General features: G+C 48.6%; 1 protein-coding gene across 1 annotated transcript; it reads left to right on the plus strand.

Moving 5' to 3' along the window:
• Positions 1 to 1,193: 1,193 nt before the first annotated feature.
• SELENOI (selenoprotein I) lies at positions 1,194 to 22,796 on the plus strand. Its single transcript, XM_085218242.1, has 10 exons — positions 1,194 to 1,370; positions 12,137 to 12,205; positions 12,511 to 12,619; positions 13,882 to 13,956; positions 14,444 to 14,706; positions 15,794 to 15,902; positions 16,910 to 16,958; positions 17,252 to 17,432; positions 18,029 to 18,211; positions 20,104 to 22,796. Exons 1-10 carry the CDS (start codon positions 1,323 to 1,325, stop codon positions 20,218 to 20,220), a joined length of 1,203 nt encoding a protein of 400 aa, XP_085074368.1. The 5' UTR covers positions 1,194 to 1,322; the 3' UTR covers positions 20,221 to 22,796.
• Positions 22,797 to 23,368: the final 572 nt, after the last annotated feature.

A 23,368-nucleotide genomic window follows, 5' to 3' on the forward strand; every position in this document is an offset into this window, starting at 1 on the left:
CCTTTCCTATAACGAGCATTCATCAAAGCACTGCGTGCAGCTCTGCCACTGATCATCTTTGTTTTGTCATAGCAGGGCCTGGGGGTACCCATGGGGGCTACAGGAAAGCTCTGAGGAGTCTGTCAGTGGGTGTAGTAATAGGACAGGGGGGAGATGGCTTTAAACCAGATTTAGGTTAGATGTTAGGGGGAAGTTCTATACTCTGAAGGCTGTGAGGCACTGGCTGGAGCTGGAGGAGCTGGAGTGCCCTGTTTGAAATATCCAAATAATTTATCAGGATGGTATCTCTGATAAAGCAGATTTTATTTGCAATTGCAATGGCAGGCCTCCAGCAAGCAGGAGAGCATGCAGAAAACAGTGTTACGTCTTTTATTTCCTATTACTCGACGCTTATCTCTTTCTCCCCTAGTTCCTCATTGGCTGAGTACTTCAGGTTCACAATCTTCCTGACGCTCAACTAAACATGCGGATACTGGATAAGCATCAATTTTTACTAGCTAAGCATATATCACTAATTAGTTAAGTTCTCACACTCGCTCGTTCAACACTTGGTCACTGTTTCTGGACATCTGCTCGTCCTTGCATAGAGATAAGCTTGGAAGGAGGATAGGGGGGAGTATCTTGATGCCTGCCTGTTGCATCCCAACCTACCCCCAAAGCAAGGCAATCCAGCCTTGTGTAGAGGCCCTGGCTTCTTTGATGTTTATTAAGTCTGTTTTTCTTTTGCTGAGGGTCTCTTGTCCAAACAGAATAGCCCTGCTTTCTAGTCCATAACACTATCTGGAACATTTAAAAACTATTGCAGTTTTGCAAGCAAGAATTAATCACACAATTCAGCAACTGTATTTCTGAAGTATTTTACTAACATATATAGTATTTCTACTTTTTCACGTCAGCTATTTCTAAGAAGTTACGAAATACAAATACATTGTGCTCTACTTCTTCAACACCTTTTTAATATTTAATGCAGAAAGAACATTCCATTCCTACATGCCCCATGCCTGGAGCTGCCCAAGGCCATGGGTGAGGCCCTAAAGGAGGTGTCCCCATGTCACGGCCGGGCTTTGAGGTCCGTTCTAACCCAAATCCGTTCTTTGACGCGATGAAAAACAAGATTTCAGAGAGAGAGCCCTCCCCGCCGCCGGGGGGCGCGTTCGGGTAATGCGGCGCCGCGCAGTGGGAAGTGGCGCGGCTTAGTGACGTCACGGCCACGCCGGGTGGGCCGATGCGGCGGCGGGAGGCGGCCTACGGTGGCCGGTGGGGGCCGAGCGGGCGCGGCGTGGGGCGGCGTGGGGCAGCCGGGTCGGGTCGGTGCGGGCGCCATGGAGTACGTGACGGCCGAGCAGCTGGCCGGCTTCAGCAAGTATAAGGTAGTGCGGCTTAGAGTGTGGCCTGGTGATCCGTGGGAGTCTGGAGGGGTGTGAGATGTCGGGAATTTGTGGGGAGAATGCAGGGGGTTTGGGGCTTGGGGTCCTGCTGCTGGAGGGGGGCACAATGTAGGGCCCTTTGGCTGGGGGTACGACCGCACTATGGGGTCCTTTGGCTGGTTGGGGGTGGGGGACACTATGGGGTCTTTTGACTGAAGGCGGCAATGGACACTATGGGGTCTTTTGGCTGGGGGGGGTGGGGGACACTAGGGGGTCCTTTGGCTCGGAGGGGAGTGGGACACTGTGGAGTCCTTTGGCTGGGAGGAGTGGAATATCCACTGTGGGGTCTTTTCGCTGGGGGAGGTTGATACTGTGAGGTCTTTTGGCTGTAGGTCTGTGCCATGAAGCAGTTTTGCTGCTGCTGCTGGGGGGGCTGCTGTGGGTCTTGGTGCTTTGGGGAGGGTGGGAGGTAGTTTCCATGGGGCTCTGCCCCACAAAGGGGGATGCCGTGGTCATACGAAGTGTCAGTTGTGGTGCTCTTGTCCTTTTGAGGGCTGATGGGGTGTCATGTTCAGGTTGGATATTAGGGTGTATCTGTTCTCTCAGAGAGTGGTCAGTCATTGGCACAGCAGCTCAGGGAGGCGGTGGGGTCACCATCCATGGAGGTGTTCAAGGAAGGTAGAGATGTGACACTCAGGGACATAGTCTGTGGGCATGATGGGATAGGTTGGGATTGGGCTTGGTGAGCTTAGAAGTGTTTTCCAATCTTAATAATTCTGTGATTGTCTAAGTGGGCATGGTGATGATGGGTAGGCAGTAAGACTTGATAATATTAGAGTTCTTTTCCAACCTTAATGATTCTACGTAAGCATGCCAGGAGTGTTTCAGTGCATCTGTGGAGCATAGCATGTGGTGAGCTTTCTTGTAGAGCTGGGTAGTGCTTTCCATACTCCTTTGCTCTCCTCCTGGAGCGATCTATGTATTCAAACATGACTGGGGCTTACTCATGCCCTCCTTTTCCACCCTCACTTTCCACCACTATAAGCAATGTGTGAGCCTTGCTGGTACAGAGGTTCCATTCCCAGCTGAACCAAGGGGCAGAAGCCAGCAGAACGTGTGCTCCAGGGGCAGAACTGTGGTCTTGCTGGCAGGACTAGCCTTGCTCGAAAGATTGTGGTTTTATTGAGTCAATAAGGACTTTGATAAAAGCAGGCAGGTTCACAATTAGCGCTCAGAGTGCATCGTGTCTGCTGTATGATGTCTCTGTCTGCTTGGCAGGGCTCTGCTTGTCTTGTTTGCTCTGGGAGTTTGTTTTTCTATGCTATTTTAGCCTTGATGAAGCGGCACAACCCTGTGATACTGTGGCGCTTTCCAGCCTTGCTGTGGGCATTGCACCTTGTCCTCCTGTGCCCTTCCTTACCTGGTGACCCTGGGTCTGTCACTGATGCAAAGCTGGTTTCCCTTTTGGGTACAGCCAGAAAACTTCTGTAACAGTGTGAAATGCTCCTAAGGAGAGTGCAGAGTGGGGTATGTGTGAATGGATGTCAATACAAAATGTCAGGAGAGCGTTTTAACTTTTGCTGCGTGGCTTTCTTTGCATCGTGTGTTAAACCTCAGCCATGTAACTTGAATATCTACCCACAGCTGGAAAGTGGTGGGACCAGCCAAAAAAGTAATGCACAGCCAGTAGCAAACCTGTGCTACAGGAGTCCCTCTGTTCCTGTTGCTGCTTTGGCCAGCATGTTATAGATTGGAGAAAACCCTGGAGGAGGCAATAAGGGAAGGAACACAACCCTGCTCTCCCTGCAGTGTTGGTTAGTTTTTCTGGAGCAGAAGCGCTTTCTGCAGGGTTGCTTCCTCCAGCTCTTGCTCCTCCCGCGGCTGCCAGGAGTGCAGATGGTGAGCTGGGAGCCAGATGGCTTCAGCTTTGCAGTGTGCACGTTTCTGGCTGGGGAAGGTAGGTGTGTGCCTTCTGGCATAGGTTGGCTGGATGCTGGTGGGGCTGACGTGGAGGGAACCATCTTCTATCAGCCTCTCTGCCCTTTATCTGCTCTTGATGGGACACCAAAGTGCTCTTGTGTACAAGGGGGTTGAGGAGCAAAATGTTCAGCATTGGTTTGACCTTAAATTGTACTTCTGTCACTTCTTCAGCAGGAGGTTGTACTATTTGGGTACGTACATTTGGATATAACTTAATCCATGGGACATAAAGGTTTCTCTGCTGTACCAAATTTACCCCCTTGCCTGATAGTGCTGAGGATTTGCCAGGAGATGCTGCTCACAGTGGTCAGAAAGCCAAACAGATCCTAAGTGAGTGCTCCAGGATTTCCTCCTGCTCATCGGGTTGGTGCAGAGGACTGATTGTTTTTTCAGATTGGAGGGCTCGTTTTCAGAAATAAAGTTTGCTTTAAGACTGCAGGGCAATGCATGCCTTGACCTTCCTGTTGAATGCTGAATGTCTTTGGCCAAAACCAGGTGCTCTGTTACTGCTCAGCACTGAATGCCCTCAAAGCATTCCAGCCCAGCAAAGCCTGGCTGTTCAGGGCTGCAAACCTTGCAGTTGGATGCCAGAAGTCACGATCTGCTTCTTAAAAGCCAGCCTGCAAATCAATTTCTGGCAAGCTTCTGTAAAATAGTGAGCAGAAGGGAAAGTGGGTCCGTCTGGAACGTTCACAGAGGTGTCTGCTCCTGTTTTGCATTCTCAAGGAAAAAGACCTTTCTTCTTCCCAGACTGCCCCCAAGTCCTGTTTTTTTGCGGAGCAACCCAAACAACTCGGCCTTGTGCAAGCTTTGTTGAGTGTGGTGCCTGGAGCTGGATGCAGAAGAGAGGGGAAGGACACTCTGTGTGTTGTATGCTGCACTGGTATTGCTTCTTCTTGTGCATCTCGATGAGCTGCATGCAGTTCCTGGGACTCATTTCTGGGGGCTGCCACAGTGCCAGGAGCAGCCGCAGAAGGGGAAACTGAATGAGGGCAGAGCGCTGTGGCTTGGTGATAGTGCCAACTTCCACGGATGGTCACAGTATTCTGGGGTTCCAGTCACGTGTCCCATGGTTCCTGCAGACTTTCCTGGCCCAGTGTTATCTTTGCCGGGGGTGATTCATGCCCCGGGGATGGGGGGAGGACACAGGAAAGCAGGGCGTTGGAGCACTGCACCTGCATGGCACAGGAGCTGCGCCCCGAGAGGGGAGGTGATGACACGTGTCCTGCTTGGGTCCAAAGGTGGGATGGGATGCTTTGGGAGCAAACTGAGTGATGTGGGAAATGTTGTGCCCTGAAATCCTTCCATGCCTGTGCGTGTGCTTTGTGCAGGGGGCAGTGATGACAGGAGCAGCATTGCGGAGGAGGCTGGCAGCTGCCCCCTCACCCGTGCTCTTGTGAAAGGCTTTTTGTCTCCTTACCTGCGTGGGCAGTGGAACAAAGCCCTCATAGTTTTGCTGTCGTGTTTGCTGGGCTGAGGATGGCGACAGCACTATGAGTTGTGCCATTGTCCTGATGTTGGGGCCACAGCAGGTCCAAGCATTGGTTGAGTGCCTTGTGTGTTGTGCATGGAGAGCTTGAACTGTGATGGGTGATGTCTCTTGCATAGGAGAAGGAAGGAAAGAAGGTTCTTCTCCAGCTGCATGCTTCTAGAGGAGGAGATGTCTTGTATGGTGCAGAGCAAGCAAGCCCTGTGCATGTTCCCACATAGCAGATGTTTTATGTCAGGAGGTGCTGGGCTGTTACCCCAGTGAGAAGGGTGCTCTGTGAAGTGCCACTTAAAATATTATTTGTTAGAGCTGACACTGTGAGAACTGTATAGAGAATTGTGTATCTTTTTATATGACAGAATTGCCACAAGTTTTTGTAGGGTTTCCTTGCAAGAAAACTCGATCCCTCATTTCCAAAGCCAAACAGAAGGATGCTCATGTGCAAGCATCCCCCAGGTAGAGGCACGGGCACACAGGTACATGGGTACTTTGAACATGTTTGTCCTGTCCCAGGAAATCCGCTTCAGGTCCAAGTGCTGTGGAGAGCAGGGCTGCAGATACTGTACTGCAGGAAGCAGATGGCTGGAAGCTGTCCTGGCAGCCTCATAGGCTCCTCTGGAAATAGGAGCCCTGAAGAGATCCCTGCAGACACCCAAATGTGTGCCAGTGGCTCTTCAGACCAGTGGAACAACAGCACAGCTGGTAGGGAGAGCAGCAAGAGAGGCTTTTGATGTTAGCAACCTGGATGGGAGGTTTGAGGCTGCTGCTTGGCTTCTCCTGCAGGGTCCTTAGCAGAAAGGGTGCGGTGCAAGAGAAAAGAACCCTTAGAGCCCTGTTCTTGAATCACTTACCTCCTTCCCCAGTGGCTCCTTTAATTGTTCTGAGGCTCTGCATGTGCCTGCCTTTAATCAGCCACTTCCTAAAGTGCTGTGTTGCACAGGGTGCCGAAACCCCGGAGTACTCCCAGATTTCATAACTGCTGAGGTGAGCAGATAGAAGATAGATAGAGGTGCTTTTCTTCTTTTTTTCCTTTTGTTAAATTCAGGATTTCGAACCTCTGCCAAATTCAATACCAAAGAGATTGAGGCACATTTTGGCTAGGGATTCCCCAGCTTCATGGAGGTCGCTGGGATGGACGTGGTCATCTTTAGAGGTCTTTTCCAACCTGAATGATTCTGTGGTTCTATTCCTTGAAGCAGCGACACAAGTTGCCCAGAGAGGTGGTGGATATCCCTGCAGATGCCCCAGATCGGGCTGGACGGGGCTCTGAGCACCTGATTGAGCTGTAGATGTCTCTGTTCATTGCAGGGGTGTTGGTCTAGATGACATTTAAAGGTCCCTTCCGACTCACACGATTCTAGAATCTGTCTTTTGCTTTGCGTTTTTGCTTTGGGTGCCTGATGGATCTTTGCACACATCTTCCTCCACTGCTGTCCTGCTCGGTGTGTGCTGGCTTGGCTGGATGCACCTTGTGTGGGTGTAGAGCCCGTCCCCAGATCAGTGGCTGCGGTGACGTGTAAGGATGGAGCAGCTCACCTTTGGGATACCACTTTGTGGCCCAAAGCTTTTGGCTCTCAGAGTGGCAGGGCTGGCCCGTGGTGTTAAATGGGTTTAAAAATAGCTTAGGTTGCGTACTGCAGAGGTGGTGGCTCTTTCAAGAGCCATGAAAATGTGGCACTGAGGGACAGTGGGTCAGAAGGCACGGTGGGGATGGGCTGATAGTTGGACCTGGTGATCTCAGTGGTCTTTTCCAACCTTCGTGATTCTATGATTCTCCAGGAGGTAATCTGTGTGTGTTCTATCACGGCAGTCCTCTGTTGGGCGGGGAAGAGATGCTGGGCAATTAATGTAATTAATCTGGAGAGGTTGTAGCTTCCCCCCTGAGGTCTGAGAAACATTCCTGTTTGCTATGGAGCATGAGAAACCAAAGGGAGGATCAGCCCACCTCAGGTCTTTTGAGTGGCACGGAAAGACTGCTGTTGTTTTGTTGCCTGTTGTTGAATCTCAGCCGCGTTGAACTCCATCATGAAAGTCACTCTCTGCTAATTAACAGCGAGAACTTGGCTTGGAAGCGAACCTTGTGGAAACTGACACCTCCCTTCCCATGGCTGGCTCACAAAATGGCTTCGTTATTAGGGCTTGTGTAACTGCCCCGACTCGCTGTGCTTCGAGCCCTGCACAAAGCAGCTGTCAGGGCTTGCAGAGTAAGGCATATTTTGCTGTATTTTTGTTAATTATGAATTTCCTCTTTGCTGAAAGGAAGAAAGGAGACAGGGTAAGGTTAGGGGGGAAAAGAAAAAAAAAGTGTTTTATTGGTCTCTTTCAAAATGCCTCTGTTGAAACTTGAAGGTAGCCCTCCCCCTCCTTTCTGGTGGTGCCTTGCTTTGTCTGCAGTCATTTCCTGATGTGCGTGGGTTTGTGTTTTCCTTTGATAGGTATGGTTAAAAATTGGACTGACTTCTTTTTAGGGGAATCACAATGAATTCTCTTTCCACACCAACCTGCCTGCTCCCCTGGTTCTCTTTGGCACCAGGAGCAGGCTCTCAGATCTGTCAGCTTGAAATCTCATTCCCCTTTGTGTACATCAACCCTCTTCTTTTAAGCAAGAGTAAGAAGGTTTGGTGGTTGTTGCAACACGCAGAGAGAAACTTCTTATAACATTAATATTTCTGCTTTTTCTTCCTGCCCTGATCCCTTCATTCCCTGTTCCAGGAGCTTGTTGCTGGCCGATCCTCCTCGAGCTACGTCCCTGCCACCGGCCTCTGAGCTCTCCCACCCTGTGCTCACCATCTGTGCAGCCTTCCTGCAACCTCAGATATTTAACACTCCCAAACACAGCGAGCTCCTGGATGTGGCTGAAATAGGCAGGATTCAGCACCAGCTCTGGCTGTCAGCTCTGCCTGGATGGCTTCTACTGGTGCTGTGCATCCCGCGGTGTGTTTTCTACCTCTGCAGTACATCTGTTGTGACATAAAGCTGTTGTCCCAGTGAGCACTGCTGCTGTGCACTCCTGAGCACCTTTCCTGCCTCCTGATCTGCAGGGAAGAACGAGCCTCTCCCCAGTGGCTTTGCTGCAGGAGCGGTCCTATGGGTGTGTTGCAGAAGGCTGGGATAGTCTCAGCAAGAACTGTGGTTCTGACCATGAGAGGCTGTGGGCAAGGCAGAAATTCTGCTTTCCCAATTTAATTTGCACACCCTGTGGGGCTTGGAGAGTGCAAGCAAGGCTTCTCAGTGTTGTGGGAAAGGAGTTCTCGCAGGAAAGCAGTTCTGACTTTGCTGCATATTTAACCTCTAATGAGTGAGGACTGAAGAATGGCCAAAGGAGGGATATGGTGCCAGCACTGAGACTTGTAATGTTGGGTAAGGCTTGGGGATGCTGGCATCCCTCTGAGCCAAACCCCTCGCTTCACGCGACAGTCCTGTGCTCACCGTTACCAATGTGCTGCATTCTTACACTGCCTGAGAACTGACCTTAGAGAAGATCAGCAGGACCCAAGTTAATAAGTACCATTAAAGCACGATGCGGCTTGTAATGCATCAGCAGAGCATGGGCATAGTGCAAACGTGGCTTGTTTGTGCTGGCACAGCTCTGCTTGATGACAGTTGCCATGGACTGTCAAGTTCACAGCCTCCTGGCTTACCTTGGGCCCCATGGGAAGAGGCTCTTAGCCTTGTGCTCCCTTTGCACTTAAGGAGATTTGTAGGAAATAGCCTTATGGATGTGCTGGGACTCCTTCTGCTTTGTTCTTTCCTCGGAGCTCCCCCAGCCCAGCCCAAAGCCCTTTATGTGTTTCGCACTGGGCACCAATATGATGAAGTGCTTTCTGCTGTTGGTAGCTGGGTTACTTAAAAGTTGCCTTGCTTTATTGGTCAGGAGAGCTATTAGGAGAATCTGGGCTATAAATATGTGTCTCTTCCTTGGGTGTGTAATTGGATCTTCCAGAAATCACAGAATATAATTGAACTGCTTGGATTGGAAGGGACCAACCACTGCTGTGGGTACGGACTCCTGCCATAGACCAGGCTGTCCGAGGTCCCATCCATGGCCTTGGGCACTGCCAGGGATGGGGCACCCACAGCTCTCTGTACAGCAGTGCCAGAGCCCCACTGCCCTCAGAGTAAAGAATTTCTTCCTAACATCTAGCCTAAGCCTCACCTCTTTTGGTTTATAGCCATTACCCCTTGTCTTATCACTAGCAGACTGTGTCTTTTGTTAGAAGCTCCCTTTAAGTATTGGAAGACCTCAATGACATTGCCCCAAAGCCTTCTATTCTCCAGGCTGAACAACCCCAGCTCTCAGCCTTTCTTTATAGGAGAGAAATGTTCCATTTGCACGACTGATGCTGGTTTTAAGCTGGAAGAGCCACTCCTCTCTCTAACTTCCATAATGATGGGCACCAGCTCAGTGCTGTGCCATGGCAGCTGGGACCATCGTGGTGTTCCTGGGGGCCATGCTGGGGTGCTGCCTGTATTTACAGCCTTTCTTGTAGCTTCCTTGGTTTGGAAATGTTGTCCAGCAGAATTGGAGATGGAATGTGGTGGATGGGGGAAGCCTCAGCCTGGAAGGGGTTTTAGAGCAAATGATACCACTTCACTTGGAAAAAGCCTCCTGGAGGTAAATCTCATTGCAGTACTGATGGGAAATGTCCCTGTGTTGTGCGGCCAGGGAATGTGTAGGCAAGAGAGTGGAGGGCATGTGGATAAGCTGACTGGATGCAAGGGGCTCAGCTGGCGGGGATGGAGCACAGGGAAGCTGCAATGAGCCGACTGTGAGACTGATGCTGCAAAGTTGGCTGGGCTGTATTCTTGTGAAGCTTAAAACCAAAACCCCATGGGAGTGAATCCTTCCTGCCATTGTAAGGAGAAGCAGTGACTGTGTGCACGGTGCTATTTTAGAGCAGTGTCCATTACAGCTGTCTGTCTGCTTTGAGAAGGAGCCTCTGGGGCATATGAAATTCCTTCCATTTGTCCTTCCCTCCCTGAAAATAAGACAGAAATGTGAGTCCTGACTGCTGGTCCTGATAGAAAAATGACTCGGGGAAGGACAAATGGTGTGTGTTAGTCGTTAGATGGACGTGTAGAGGTTCAGAATGGAGAAGGAGATGCTGGTTTGCAGGAAGGATGAGGCAGCTGGAGGACAGCAGGTACATGTGTGGTAAGTGGAGCACTGCTGTGCTTAGAGCCTCATGGCCATCAGCCCCAACCTTCTGGAAAGGAAACCAGAGCATCAGTAAGCCTCTGCAAAACAGCTGAGCATTACCCCCCAAAACAGAGTCATTCTGAATCTTTGAGCTCTGCATACAAGTTGGGAGTGTGGAGGAAAGCTGCTTATTGCTTCTTACTCCCAGTGTGTGGAGAGAGATGTGCTGGGATGTGGCCTGGAAACCTCCCCAGGGTGCTTTCCAAACAGGAGCAGACTCCAGAGTGCTTCCCCTGCCTTGCTCCTGGTGAGGCATCTGTTTTCTTGTTCTAAGCTGTTATGGGGATAATGAGATTTAATCAGTCTCCTGCTCTCCTCCCCTAGTTGGTAGTTAGCCCAAATCCTATTATCTCATAAATTGTTTGAAATTCTGTCCTCTGGAACTGCGCTAAGCTGGGATGGAAATTCCTCATGGCTTAGCCCTTGTCTCATATGATGTCAAGCTCAGGCTTTAGTTGCTCTGCTACAGCCTGTGGGCTTGCTGGTGCTGTAAGATCAAGGAGAGTGGGTTAATAGTGCTTGGTTAACTCCCAGTGAAGCAGAGTGATCTGTTAGGAGGGGAAGGGCTGGTGGGAGCAAAAATATCTGCTAAAGGTGGGATTGAGCCCGTTAGGAATGTGGGAATGGAATGATACAAGCACTGTGATGGCTGGGAGAAATAGGTGGGCTTTCTTCCACCCGTTGGTTGAAAGCCTGGCAGGGTTGTGCTTGAAGCTGCCCATGATGGATGCAGTGGGAGATCCTATGTGAATATTCACAAATCTTGCCAAAAAAAAACAACAAGAGGTGTGCTCAGATTGCTGGAGCACTTCTGTCTCCAAACAACCACTTCCCAGCTTCTGAGAAGGACAGGCAGTCCTCTTTGTTTCCAAGGAATCACAGAATTATTCTGGTTGGAAACGACGTCCAAGATCACCAACCCCACCCCACCATGCCCACTGACCACATCCCTCAGTACCACATCCCTACAATTCTGGAACACCCCCAGGGATGATGACCCCACCACCTCCCTTGGTGGAACAGTCTTGTTCCAATGCCCAATCACTCAGGGAAGACGTTTTTCCTAATGTCCAACCTGATTTGCAGCCAAAGAGAAGAGGTCTGAGAAGCAGCAGCATGGAGAGATACTGATTGGTTCAGGGCTGGGAACTGAGCACTGCTGTGCTTACTTTGAACGACCGAATTCCCCTTATCTCAGAGAGAGCATAGGTTGTGTCCCAGGTTGGGTGGAGGTTTTGATCACTCTTGCCCCATTGCTCTTGAGCTTTCCCCTGCTATGGGGTGACAGCAAGCACCAATGCCCAACGCTGTGTGGGTGCTGTTCCAAGGTTCATCACCTGAAGCACGTGAGCTGAGCAATGTTGTAGTAAATGGAACTGTTTTTCTTGGGGCGCTTATCAAAGTGATTATTGGGGAAGAGGACTTTAGACAGAGTGATGTTGGCTGGGAAGAGGCTGTGAGCTGGAGAGCAGATAACAGCTTGTGGTCCTTTGAGAGCCAGATGATGGCGAAATTTAACTTTTGAGCTGGAACCCGTTCCATTGCTTGTTTGAGACTTTTGTTTCTGTGCCCCATGTCTCCATCCAGCCCAGGTCACTTGTGCTGGGGGCTGCCAAATGACCCTTTGCTGCTTAAACTGTAATGGGACGTGTAGGATTTGGAGGTGATTGTGGATATGCAGTGGTGTACGTGGCAAGGTGCTGATGGGTTGACTTGGTGATCTTAGAGGTCTTTTCCAACCTATGATTCTATGATTTAGGTCCTGCAGAACAAGGGAGGGGGCTGGAGCTCTTGCTCATAAATATCTTCTGCTTTTCTGGAAGGAGAAGATCTCTTCCAAGTGACTGGAGATGAGTGTGACAGCGAGAGCTGTCATCTCAATGGGGTTAATCTGGACTGAAATGTACCAGCTCTTATGCAGGACTTTTGTGATTGCTCACTGTCCTCTGTTTATAACTCTGTTCCTGGCGCAAGCATTCCTGCAATGCAAAGACTTGGGTAGCAAGTGAAGCCTTATAATTCAGTTTCTTTGACTTGCTACAAGAAGTCTTGGAGCCCTAACTATTATTTTTTGACTTTTATTTCCCCTCTCATTCACAGTACAGTGCCGTGGACAGCAACCCTCTGTCTGTGTACGTCATGCATCCCTTCTGGAACACGATAGTGAAGGTGAGACCTCCTCCTGCCCTGGCTGGGACAGCAGAACACCACTTGCTGCCAAGACTTCTGCAGCTGAAAGGCCCCGCTTGTGTGAAAAGACCTGCTTCCTTTGGGGTGTGACTAATTAAGTGGGCATGACCTGCCCTGTGCTCACTGCACTGCAGCCTGAAGCTTCATGCTGCCCGTGATGTTGGATGCAACCGAGCAGTGTTGTCTAACACCCAGATGATTGTAATGAGGTCTCTGTTGCAGCTAGGAGCAGCCTCGTTGCACATTTTAATGAGCTCATTTGTTCTTTTGCTGCTTTCCCATAGATCTTCCCTACTTGGCTGGCCCCAAATCTCATAACATTTTCTGGCTTCCTGCTGCTTGTCTTCAACTTCTTCCTCATGGCATACTTCGACCCTGACTTTTACGCTTCTGGTAAGGCTGCCTTTTTCTGTTTGGATGTAAAGCATCAGAAGGGTGTGTGCTGTCACCTCCTCTGCCGTGTCTTCCTGTGCTGGTTGCAAAGCACTTTCAGCCTGGGTGTTCCCAGGCAGGGTCAGGAAGGGATGGTGTTCAGGGGCTGAAGTTTCTGTGCTTTGCAGTGAGGACTTGTCCAAGCGACACCTTCCTGTTGGGTGCATTTGCTCCTGGCTGGCTGTGTGCAAGTGAAAGAGAAAGAAATGGCCAAATCTGAGGAGGATTCAGCTCTGCTTTCACAATGGACTAAAGCTAGTGTCCTCATTTGGAAATCAAAAGTGTGGGAAACTCTGCTTTCCAGAAGTCAGCGAGTAGAGCCTTTTAATTTGCATCCCAGCTAATTGCCCTCTTGCAAAAAACGTGCTGGCCCCACACTCAAACTAACAAAGGCCATTTCGCTGTTCTGTATCATGCAAGGATGTGCACAGCTTTGAATGTGTAACAGAACCACTGTTAATCTGTTAATGAATCTGGAAGTTGTTGTCTCCTTGCTCATGAAAATGTCTCAGAGAAAATATTAATTGAGCATGTGATAACTCTCAGTCACTTATCAGTAGTTTTTTTTTGATATTTTAGCTTCCTTGACAGATTTGATTTAGGTTGATCAGAACAGTTCATGGTATCAATCTACAGCAACATTTTGTGGCGTTGCTGTTGCCCATAGGAGACCTCTATTCATCCTCTTGCTTTTTCAGGTGTACCTTTGGGCTCCCGGAATTGCAAAGAGCTCAGCTGGCTGTCTGCTGAGAGTGCTGGAGGAGAGGTTTATTAGGGAAGAACTGAGTTTCAATTGGTGGAGATGCAGGCTGCAGACTGGGTGGGGTTTCCCCATGTGTGGCTGCAGAGGCAGGGTGTAACCACGTGGAGTCATGGAATCACATCTCTAAGAGATTCTGCTTGGTGCTCTGAGCAAGCAGTGGAGGAGTGCTTGATCTGCACACGCTTCCATGGCATGGTTTTGGGCCATGTTTGCTAGCTGCCATCACAAGATTTTAGATCCTGTGTCTGGGCAGAGGACAAGTGTATCTTGGAAAGTGAAGTCGTAGGTTTCCTGTTATGGAACAGCTCTGCTATCTCATCCTGCAGAGCTGCCATCTCAGTTGTGTGGATACTTTGTCCTGGTGACCTGCTGATCTATGTTCTGTGCATCTTGTGCCAAAATAAACCCGCTGAGCATACACACTGAGCTCTCTACCTCTGGGTCTTTCTGATCCCTGCAGCTCCTGACCACCAGCACGTTCCAAATGGAGTTTGGGTCGTTGTGGGTCTCCTCAACTTCATTGCCTACACGTTAGGTAAGACTTCATCTGGCTGTCTGGAGGGTTTGTGTTGGTTGTGTTCTTGCTGCAGCTGCATGTTGGCTTATCTCTGAGCCCACTGAGGTATCTTTGATTCTGAACTTCAGCCGTGCCCTGCTCTAGGGCAGTTTCTAGGGAGTTTTGCAAGATGGATGGAAGGAAGGTGGCCCAGAGCAGCTGATGCCAAAGGAGGATGCTGGAACTGGCTTGGAGGTGATCTGTGGAATTCTGTCACTGGTCTGCTTCAAATAAAGTCTTGTCAGACTTTCCCTCTATTTCATTTTTCAGTCCTGAGGAGAGCTGGGGAGTGGTACCTCCAAAAGCATTGCTTAGAGGATGGAGGTCGTGGGAGTTTCTGTTTGCTGGCTGCACACACTTTGTCAGCTGCAGTCTGGCCCATTGCTCTGTGTAGAGGTATCCACAAAACTCACTATTTTGGAGTGTGTCCAGTAAAAACTCCTGTTTCTCCTTGCTCCCTTTCTAGATGGTGTTGATGGCAAACAAGCTCGCAGGACCAACTCCAGCACACCCTTAGGAGAGCTTTTTGACCATGGCCTGGACAGCTGGGCTTGTGTGTACTTCGTTGTGACAGTCTACTCCACCTTTGGCCGGGGCTCCACGGGTGTCAGTGTCTTCGTTCTCTACCTCCTGTTATGGGTGGTGTTGTTTTCATTCATCCTCTCCCATTGGGAGAAGTATAACACAGGGATTCTCTTCCTGCCCTGGGGATATGACATCAGCCAGGTGGTAAGTATGCACCCCAGCCTCTGCTCGCCTTCAGCAGAAGCTCAGCGAGTTGCTGATGTGCCTGGAGTGTAGTGCTGAAGTGTGAAAGGCCTTAAGCTTTCTAATGCAGTGCTCTGGGAGGGTTGTCTTCAGCAGGAGGCACTCAGCAGCACGAGGAGTCCTGTGTGTGCAGAAGGGAGCAGGCTGTTTGCATCACTTTGAGCTGCAGTTGCGCTCATTAATCGCTGTCATGTAGCACTAGGATTACAACTTCTCCAAAATCTTCAATTCAAGGAACTTTGGTTCTGGACTCGATGACTTTTATGGATCCCTTCCAATTCAGGATAGTCTGTGACTTTCTGCAAGAAACGAGGCTTGAAGAATACCTTGTGTTTCCTCTGCCTGGTTCCTAGCTGCCTAAATTGTTGCTCTACTTAGTCTCTAATATAGCTACTTTCAAGCCTAGAAGTTTAAGGTGCCTTTTGCAGTTAGGATGTTTGTTAGAATGGATAAAATTCAGCTCTATTGCTTTCAGCTGCCTGTCCTAGCCAGGGTACAGCACCAGGCAGCACACCATTCGTATTCTGGCTTGCTAGATCCTGAGTGAGGAATGCAACAGGCTGGAAGAAGTGTAACTGAAGCAGCTGTGTTAATTGCAATAATCATCTCTACTGGTAAAATGTAGCTATGATCATATTCTAACCCATTCCTCCAAAAATATTGCTTCTGCTTTTGGACCTCTGCCTAGCACAGGAAGGCAAGGGTAGAAGACTTCAGGACTACCACTGCAATGAAGGATCCCTTCATAGCCCATTCCCAGTCATGGCTTCAGCAGATGGATAACAGGAATCCAGAGCTGATCAGTGTGATGTGTAATACAGAACACATCTCAAGTTGTGTAAGGGCATCTTTGCTCCAGCTGCAAGGAGCAGATCCTGGTTGTGTTGTTCCCTGCAGCAGCAGCAACACAAGGGATGCTTTTAAAAAAACTGTTGTTTTAAATTTCTGATCAGTGGGGATAACTGCACATAATGTAGCTCAAATGCTGAGCTGCCATTCCCCTGAGCTACATGCTGCTCACACCTGCTTGTCCTCTGCTTTCTTTCAGACCATTTCAATTGTCTACATAGTGACAGCCATTGTGGGAGTAGAGGCCTGGTATGCACCTTTCCTGTTTAATTTCTTATATAGAGACCTATTCACTACAATGATTATTGGTAAGAAACTCCATGTTGAAGCCTGTCTTTTAAAAAAAAAAAAAAAAAATCAACTTTTTTTTTTTCCCCAAACCCAATGCTTTAATTATTTTATAATGATGTTCTGTTTTCTGTAATGGGAAAAGCTGGGGCTGCTGCAGAGAGGGAGGACATAGCTATGGACTGGGGAAAGCAGCCCTCTTTGGGGGTCCTGTCTTTTGTGCACTCATCCAAAAGTTAAATCCAAGAGTGCATAACCTTCCTGCAGAAGGGCTGGCTGCTCTCCCTAGTGGAATCAGAACAAAGCAGGGAATAATGCAGGTGGAGAGCTATCTTTGCTTAATGTAATTTGGCTTATTCAGAAATCTTCCTCAATTTAACTTTTCTCACTCTAGGCCCTTTTCTTTAGGGGCTAATTATTACTACTTAATTACAAGTCGACATGTCTTGGGTTGTTGCATTAAGAAAAGTGCAAGCATCAGATTGAAGCAAGTGGATATTCTGAGCTTTCCTTTGGCAGCTGCGTACTTTCATATATGAATAATAAATGCATTTTTCCTTTGTGAAAAATAGGGCAGGATGTGTATGTGGGCTGGATTTGTGCATCTGAATAGGAGTTAGGTGATTAAAAGCAGGAAGATTTACAGCTCTGTTAAAATACCTTCTGCTGTGTAAAGACAGAAGAGTTGTGATGCACTTTCATGGCTTTGACTGTAGGGTCCCATTGAAGACAGTATCATAATTAAACTTTGCAACTGCTCAAAGCGTAACACCGAGCTTCTTAATGCAGCTTTTAAACACTGAAAATTCATCTCGTTGAACTCAAATTCTATTTACAGCAGACGTTAGCTTGTAATTACAACTCCTGAACCAGAATCTCAAGCACCTGCTTGGAAACCTGCTGAGCTGCTCTTCCTGCACCTCTGAGCCGTTCTGCTTGCAAGCAGCTGAAACCAGAGCACAAGCACTGCGGGGTGCACACGGTGTCCTCTTCTGCATGGGCAGTAATGTGGCTCTTTCTCTTTCAGCTTGTGCCCTCACTGTGACGCTGCCGATGAGCCTGTACAACTTCTACAAGTAAGTTCTTCCCTCCCCACGTTAGCACCTTTGCAAGAGCTCCCAGAGCCTTTTACAGTTTCTTTAGTTATCAGGTGAATGTTTTCAGGATGACAAAGTGGCTTTTGTACATCAGAGGGTTCCACTTTGCAGGGTGCAAACTGCTCAGCAGCTTGCTGAAGAGCTCACAGTTTCTGCAGGCTTGTCCTGTTGGTGGCTGCCCACACAATTCAGGAGTTTCTTGGATTTGGGATCACCAGTGAAGGTTTGCATCTTCCTCACGTGACTGTGGTTATTGACTGTTTGCTTTTCAGGGCCTATAAAAATAACACCTTGAAGCACCACTCTGTTTATGAGATCATGCTGCCACTGGTGTCCCCAGTGTTGCTTTTTGCTCTCTGCACCAGTTGGATCTTTGTTTCACCTATGGACATCCTGGAGGTCCATCCCAGGCTCTTCTACTTCATGGTTGGAACCGCCTTTGCTAACATTTCTGTGAGTGGTTTTGCTTTATGCTTCAGTTTAGCCCCTGGGAACTGTGAAACCTCCCTTGACGAAGTAGAACACAGTTTCAGTGAGAGGAAGGAAGGAAGATGTGAGGTTTTAACTTGTGACAATTGTGCTGTTTTGCTCTGACTGAAAGAACGAGCAGCAAAACAGACAGGGCCTGGGGTCTGCAAATATCACAGGCCTTGGTGCTACAGCTCTTAGCTCTTGAAAAACTACAGAAATAATTGTGTGTGTTTGTGCACGCTCTTTCTGGGGGACAAAATTAAAATGGGAGGGGCTGAAGCTTTGGTCCAAATCTGATTTAGCTGCATATTGCATCTGTGCCTGCTTGAGAGTTGAGCACTGCTAGCTGTGCTCGTAATCTCAGATCTGTATGTCTCTACTGCCCCGTGTCCATAGTCTGGTCCAGCAGCTCGTGCTTGCAGTGCAGATAACAGTGGTAAGGAGTTCTGGTATGCAGGCAGATCCTGACAAAGAAACTGAGTGAAAGGTACATATGTGACTTTCCCTTGCACTATATACAGCTGTGGGTTTGCAGGATTGATGCTGGTGTGGGCTCTGACTGCTTTCTCTCCCTGCAGTGCCAGCTGATCGTCTGTCAGATGAGCAGCACTCGCTGCCAGCCTCTGAACTGGATGCTGCTGCCCATAGCCCTGGTGCTCTTCGTGGTGGTGTCTGGTTTTGCACCCAGCAGCGAAACACTTCTCCTCTACCTGCTAACTGCATTCCTCACCCTGGCGCACATCCACTATGGAGTGGTCGTGGTAGGTGAACCTGGCACACAGGCATTGGGCTGAATGCTCAGGAGCTGCTCCTTGGGGCAGAAAATGCTCTGCTTTGAAGTGGTGGTGTCAGTGTACATAGCTCTCCATGAGGAACTTGAGCTGAGTTGGATTTAAAGCAAGCTTCAAGCAATGTGGGGTGGGGGCTCCTATGCCACGCAGGAGTCTGAAACATATCCTTGCATCTCTGCTGCTGTTTAGCACGCTGTGGCTGTGATTTTATCCTAGAAACCAGCTCATAGGTCTGCCCATCTGGGTGACCCACACCCCGAGGCAGTGGGAAGGGCTCTCGTGGATACTCACAGCAGTGGATGTGATGTCTGCATGGTGGACAGGAGTGTTTAATTTGGGAATTTTAGTATAAAAAGTTGATCTGCTGTGGGTGTCGCTGTGGTTGAGCTCAATGTGGAGCCACAGGGACACAGAGCTGACGTGGAGCACGGTGATGTTGTGGCTGTAGAGATCCAGGGACCGATTTGTTCCCCTTGGTCTGAGCATATTCTGCCTGAATTTTGATTAAGAGAGAAAACAAATTCAGAGGAGGCCAAATCCCATTAGAAATGCCCCAGGAAGCCACTGAGGAAGTAGGGCAAGGGCCCCCCTGGTGCTGCCATGTCACCTACCCTCCTTGGGTGGCCCTGTGCCCTCAGTGCTGCATCACTGACATAGAGCCTCCATGAGTCCAGTTTGAGCTGTAATTACAGCAAGGAAGTAATACCCACGTTGTCTTGTCTTTCCAATTAGTGTAATGAGACTTATGTGCGAGAAGGATTTGAATAGCTAAGAAGCTTTAAATAAATTTGGTCTTGGAGTCACTGTTGGAGATGGGGCTGAGGGCGATGTAATCCCATCTGCTCAGACTTGTCCATCCCTGCAGTGAGTTTTCCAGCTCTCTACTCCCCTGAGTTTGTGTTGCCCCCACTTCCAGTTTTCCAGGTGCCCATCTGTGTAGTATCCTTTCTCAGGACAGAAGAACCTTGGTAGTGGTGCATAGCATTTTAGAACAGTGACTGGGACACAATCCCAAATTATTATGAATCTGGGAGCACCATTTTGGAACAGATGCTCTGCCCTGGCTTGCTGCTGGTCTCAGCACTGTTTTCTGTTGGCTTTGCAATGACTGAACACTGGTGCCACACTGTAGATTTTATCCACTGTGTGTTGCGCTGCTTTTTGTGGTTCTACAGGTGTTGCTCTTTCACCCTGATATTGAAAGGCTGACTACTTTATCTCACCCCACAAAGCAGATTCCCTGCTTTTCCATTGCATCTCTCAGCCCTTTGTGGGGTTCTCATTTCTTAGAAGACACAGTGAAAGCTCAGGCTGATGTAAAAGGGACCTGGTGACCCAAAACTTGGTATTGGGTACCCTCCACTCAGCAACCCTCCTGTGTCAACGTCCAGCACTTGACCCCCAGTTCTAACTGTGAATGCATTCAGGGACTGCTGTGCCTGAGAAGGGCAGGATAGAGATAAGCCTGCTTCAGGGCAGGATAGGCTATTGAATCATAAATCATTGGAAAAGACCTCTAAGATCATCAGGCTCAAACCAACCCATCATGCCCAATAGCTATCCACTCTCTCAGTGCCACATCCCCGGATGGTGACCCCACCAACTCCCTGGGCAGCTGTGCCACTGCATCACCGCTCTTTCAGAGAAGAAACTTCTTCCTAATTATATCTGTTCTTCAGCACTCATCCAGCTGCTACAAATCTCTGCTGCAAATCTCTTCCAGGAAGAGGCATGGGGAAATCTGGAGAACTGGGGCGATGCAGTGTGGGCGGTGATGGGGAAAGCAAGCACAGTGGGGTAGCAGGGCTCTGCCAGTTTCCTCCTCGTGCCGTGAGCTTTGCTAACTCTGCCCTTGTTCCCAGGTGAGCCAGCTGAGCAGGCATTTCAATATACGACCCTTCTCACTAAAGAAACCCACGCCGGATTGACTAGGAATGGAAGAAGAGAAAATCAGCTTGCGGTCTGCAGAAGTACTGTAAATATCTGCTGCAAATACCTGTAAATAGTTCAACCATCACCACAGATCTAAACCTATCCTCTGGACAGACATCAGGGCAATGTACACACGGTATCCAGTGCAGCCAGGGCGGGACTGGTATGGGGCAGCCTCTGCTGCTGTTCAACCAACACAAGCCTACAGTTTTGGGTGAAGCTGGAACAAGCTTCAGATCGCCTTCAGGTCACTACTACTGTATTTCAGACCAGCTGAATGTTCCCAGTACAACCTCAATCCCCAGCACTTGTTCAGGTAAAGCCGGCTGGGGATGCAAATGGCTTTACCTGAGCAAAGCACCTTGACCTATCACCAAACCCAGCATAACAGCTGATTTCTGCAAGGTCAGGGGGACATCCTTGTGGTTGAGTTCCTGTCTTTCCCTAACCCTCTTAGCCTTCGTCCTGGGCTGGTACTTAAGGAGCAGATGGTGACAATTCTCTCACATTCTGTCCTGCCTTCTTGCACTCATTTATTTGGACAAATGCTGGCACCTTTTTTTTTTTTTTTTTTTGTTAAAAGCAGATGTTAAAGCCACACAAAACTTACAGTAACGTTTTAATTTAGGGGGCTTAGGAATCAGGGCTCAAAGGAACATAAAACTGGGAAGGCAGCTTTCCTCTTCCATGCCCAAGTGGTGGGTACTGGGACCACGTTGCAGCTGTCTTTGTGTGTTCCCTGCCTGCAAGCTGGGCTTTCTGATGGCAGCAAAATGTGGCTTACACCAACCTGTGTAACACAAAGCCAAACCCTTCCTTCCAGTGGGATGAACTTGCTGCTCTGGGTTGGCTCTTCTGGGTCCCTGAGCCTCTCCTTCTGTAGCAGTGCAGCCAGGCTGCACATCACCCTTCCACCAGATCACCAATAGCAGCAAATCCACAGCTTGGAGAAGCACCTTAATGTGTGTCATGTTGGTTCTGTGTGCACTTTCAGAAAGCTCGCAGGTTGTGTGTATGTGTCTGTGTGTGTGGTGACTTCCCAAACATCACTTTGTTTTCAAGCTCGTTGTCCACAACAGCTGCATGTCTCATCCAGGGATATCTTTGTTTACTGTCCATTTGTAAAAGACATGTTTGCATTAATTTCTTTTTTTTTTAAAGGAACATTTTTATAATTGAGTTAATTGAGTGGGGTGGTGAAGACTGAACGCTGATTTTCTTTTCTGTTCAATTTATTTAATGAAGATCTGTGCTTGAATGAAGAGTGTAGCTTAAACCCAGGCTCTGGAAAGGCTGCATCCGGAAGCGAACAAGCACAGCAGATTGTGCATATGTAATCTACTATGGGAACAAAATCTCAAAGTCTCTTACACACTGATCATTGTACGACGTGGTTCGTGGACGCCCGGTCACAGCATTTTCCTTCTGCAGGTGAAGTCCCTTCTTCCTGCTTTAGGGAACCTTCAAACTGTAACTACTATTTAATGCTTTTTATTTTTTTGGTGTGGTGTTTTGTTTTTGTTTTGGTTTTTTTTTTTTTGGTTTTTTTTTTTTTTGGTTTTTTTTGGTGAATTTGAATCATTGTCATGCAGACTTGAAACCCCGAGGCAGCACCCGGTGGTCGGTGTGTCTGTGTGTCTGTCTGGCTCCGTGTCTGTGAAGGTGGCTCGCCTGGGAGAGGGGGCAAATGGTTTTCAGAGTTATTAAATAAAGTAGCATACACGGTATATTTTACTGACATTGTACAGAAAAAAAAAAAACAACCAAACCCCAAACACCCAAAATGCACAGAAAGACTTGGGCTGTGCTTGAATTTTCGATGAAAATGCAACAAAATACAATCGTGGAGGGAGATAGATGTAAGCCACGCTCGCACAAGGTTCACAGGGATTGGTAGGATGGGCCACGCTCAGGTAGCAGCATTGTGCTGGCAGCACGGGGCAGAAGTGGCTGTTGGATGGTTGATTTTCTGGAGCTTGTGTTATCCTGGCTCTTCTCTCGTGCTGTGAGATGTCCCACCTCACTTTGGGGTGTCACTTTGTCTCCTTAGCACCTATGCAGCATCTGTTGGCTGTGAGCTGGTGCAGCCCATAAGAACATACCCTGAACAACAAAATTGAAGTTACAAATACATGGAAGCAGGGCTTCCTCTCTTAAAATCCTGCAATGACGTGTTGTGCTGGAGGAGAAAGATGTCTCTGAAAAACTGGAACCACTTCCTATCTGCACAGGCTGTATCTTTTTGAGAGTCCTGGATTTTCGGTGCCTTAATGTGATGCACCTTGAAGCTAGAAAAAATTTCTGCTTAAATCAGTGCTGGAAAGCAGGCTGGCTCATCTCTGCTGCTGCCAGGCTTGTGGCAAAGGCAGGTGAGAGCAGCCCTGGTCTCAGTGTACGTCCAACACCGTTTCCAACTCTTGCTGCTGTGAAGCTGGGTGGGTTTCTGTCTGAGCTGTTGGAAATGATGTGATTGCTGAACCCGGCTTCTTGGGGGAGCAGAAACACTTGAATGGGAAGACCAAACCATCTTGCCATGGTGGGGTGTGGCATGCGGAGAAACAGATTATTTATTAATAATAATGGTTTTAAGTCTTAAAAATAAATTTATTCCTTGCTAACTGCATCTGAGAGTGCTTGTGTTCTGGTGGTGGTGTCTCTTTGGGTGCTTGGGGGCTGGTCTGTGTCATTGCTTCTTCCAGAGATGCTTCTTCCATTGCTGGTGGACATGCTGAGTTGATAAAAGGGAGTCTTTAAATCTCTTCTATCTCAATCCAGCCTGATAGTAGGAAGAAACCTCTTCAGGGTTCATTGCCAGGGCTGGTCCAGGAGAGCAGCTGCCTTGTGCTCAAGTGGGTGCTGTGTATGAAGCTTTTGGTTGTCGTGCTTTATGGCAAAACTATGTGAGGGGCTTTTGTTGTGTGGTTTGCGATTCCTTTTTAAGTTGTTCACTCTTTCTACCATCCCATTTGATTGAAGGTGGTATGGAGTGTGAAATACCCATTGCATTCCCTCTTGTTTTTCCCAATCTTGTACTTTCTTGCATGAGAAATGTGAGTGATTGTCACTTCGGATGGTGTCAGGGTAGGTAGGTTTGAGAACCAAGACAACAACCCCCACGCTGTATTTCACCCACAGCTTTCCAACACTTTGTTACCAGAAGCAATCCAGAGGCTGCTTCCATTCCTGTGAGGATGT

This window comes from Meleagris gallopavo, chromosome 2 (assembly GCF_905368555.1).
Source record: "Meleagris gallopavo chromosome 2, MGAL_WU_HG_1.1, whole genome shotgun sequence".
Classification (NCBI taxonomy): Eukaryota; Metazoa; Chordata; class Aves; order Galliformes; family Phasianidae; genus Meleagris; species Meleagris gallopavo.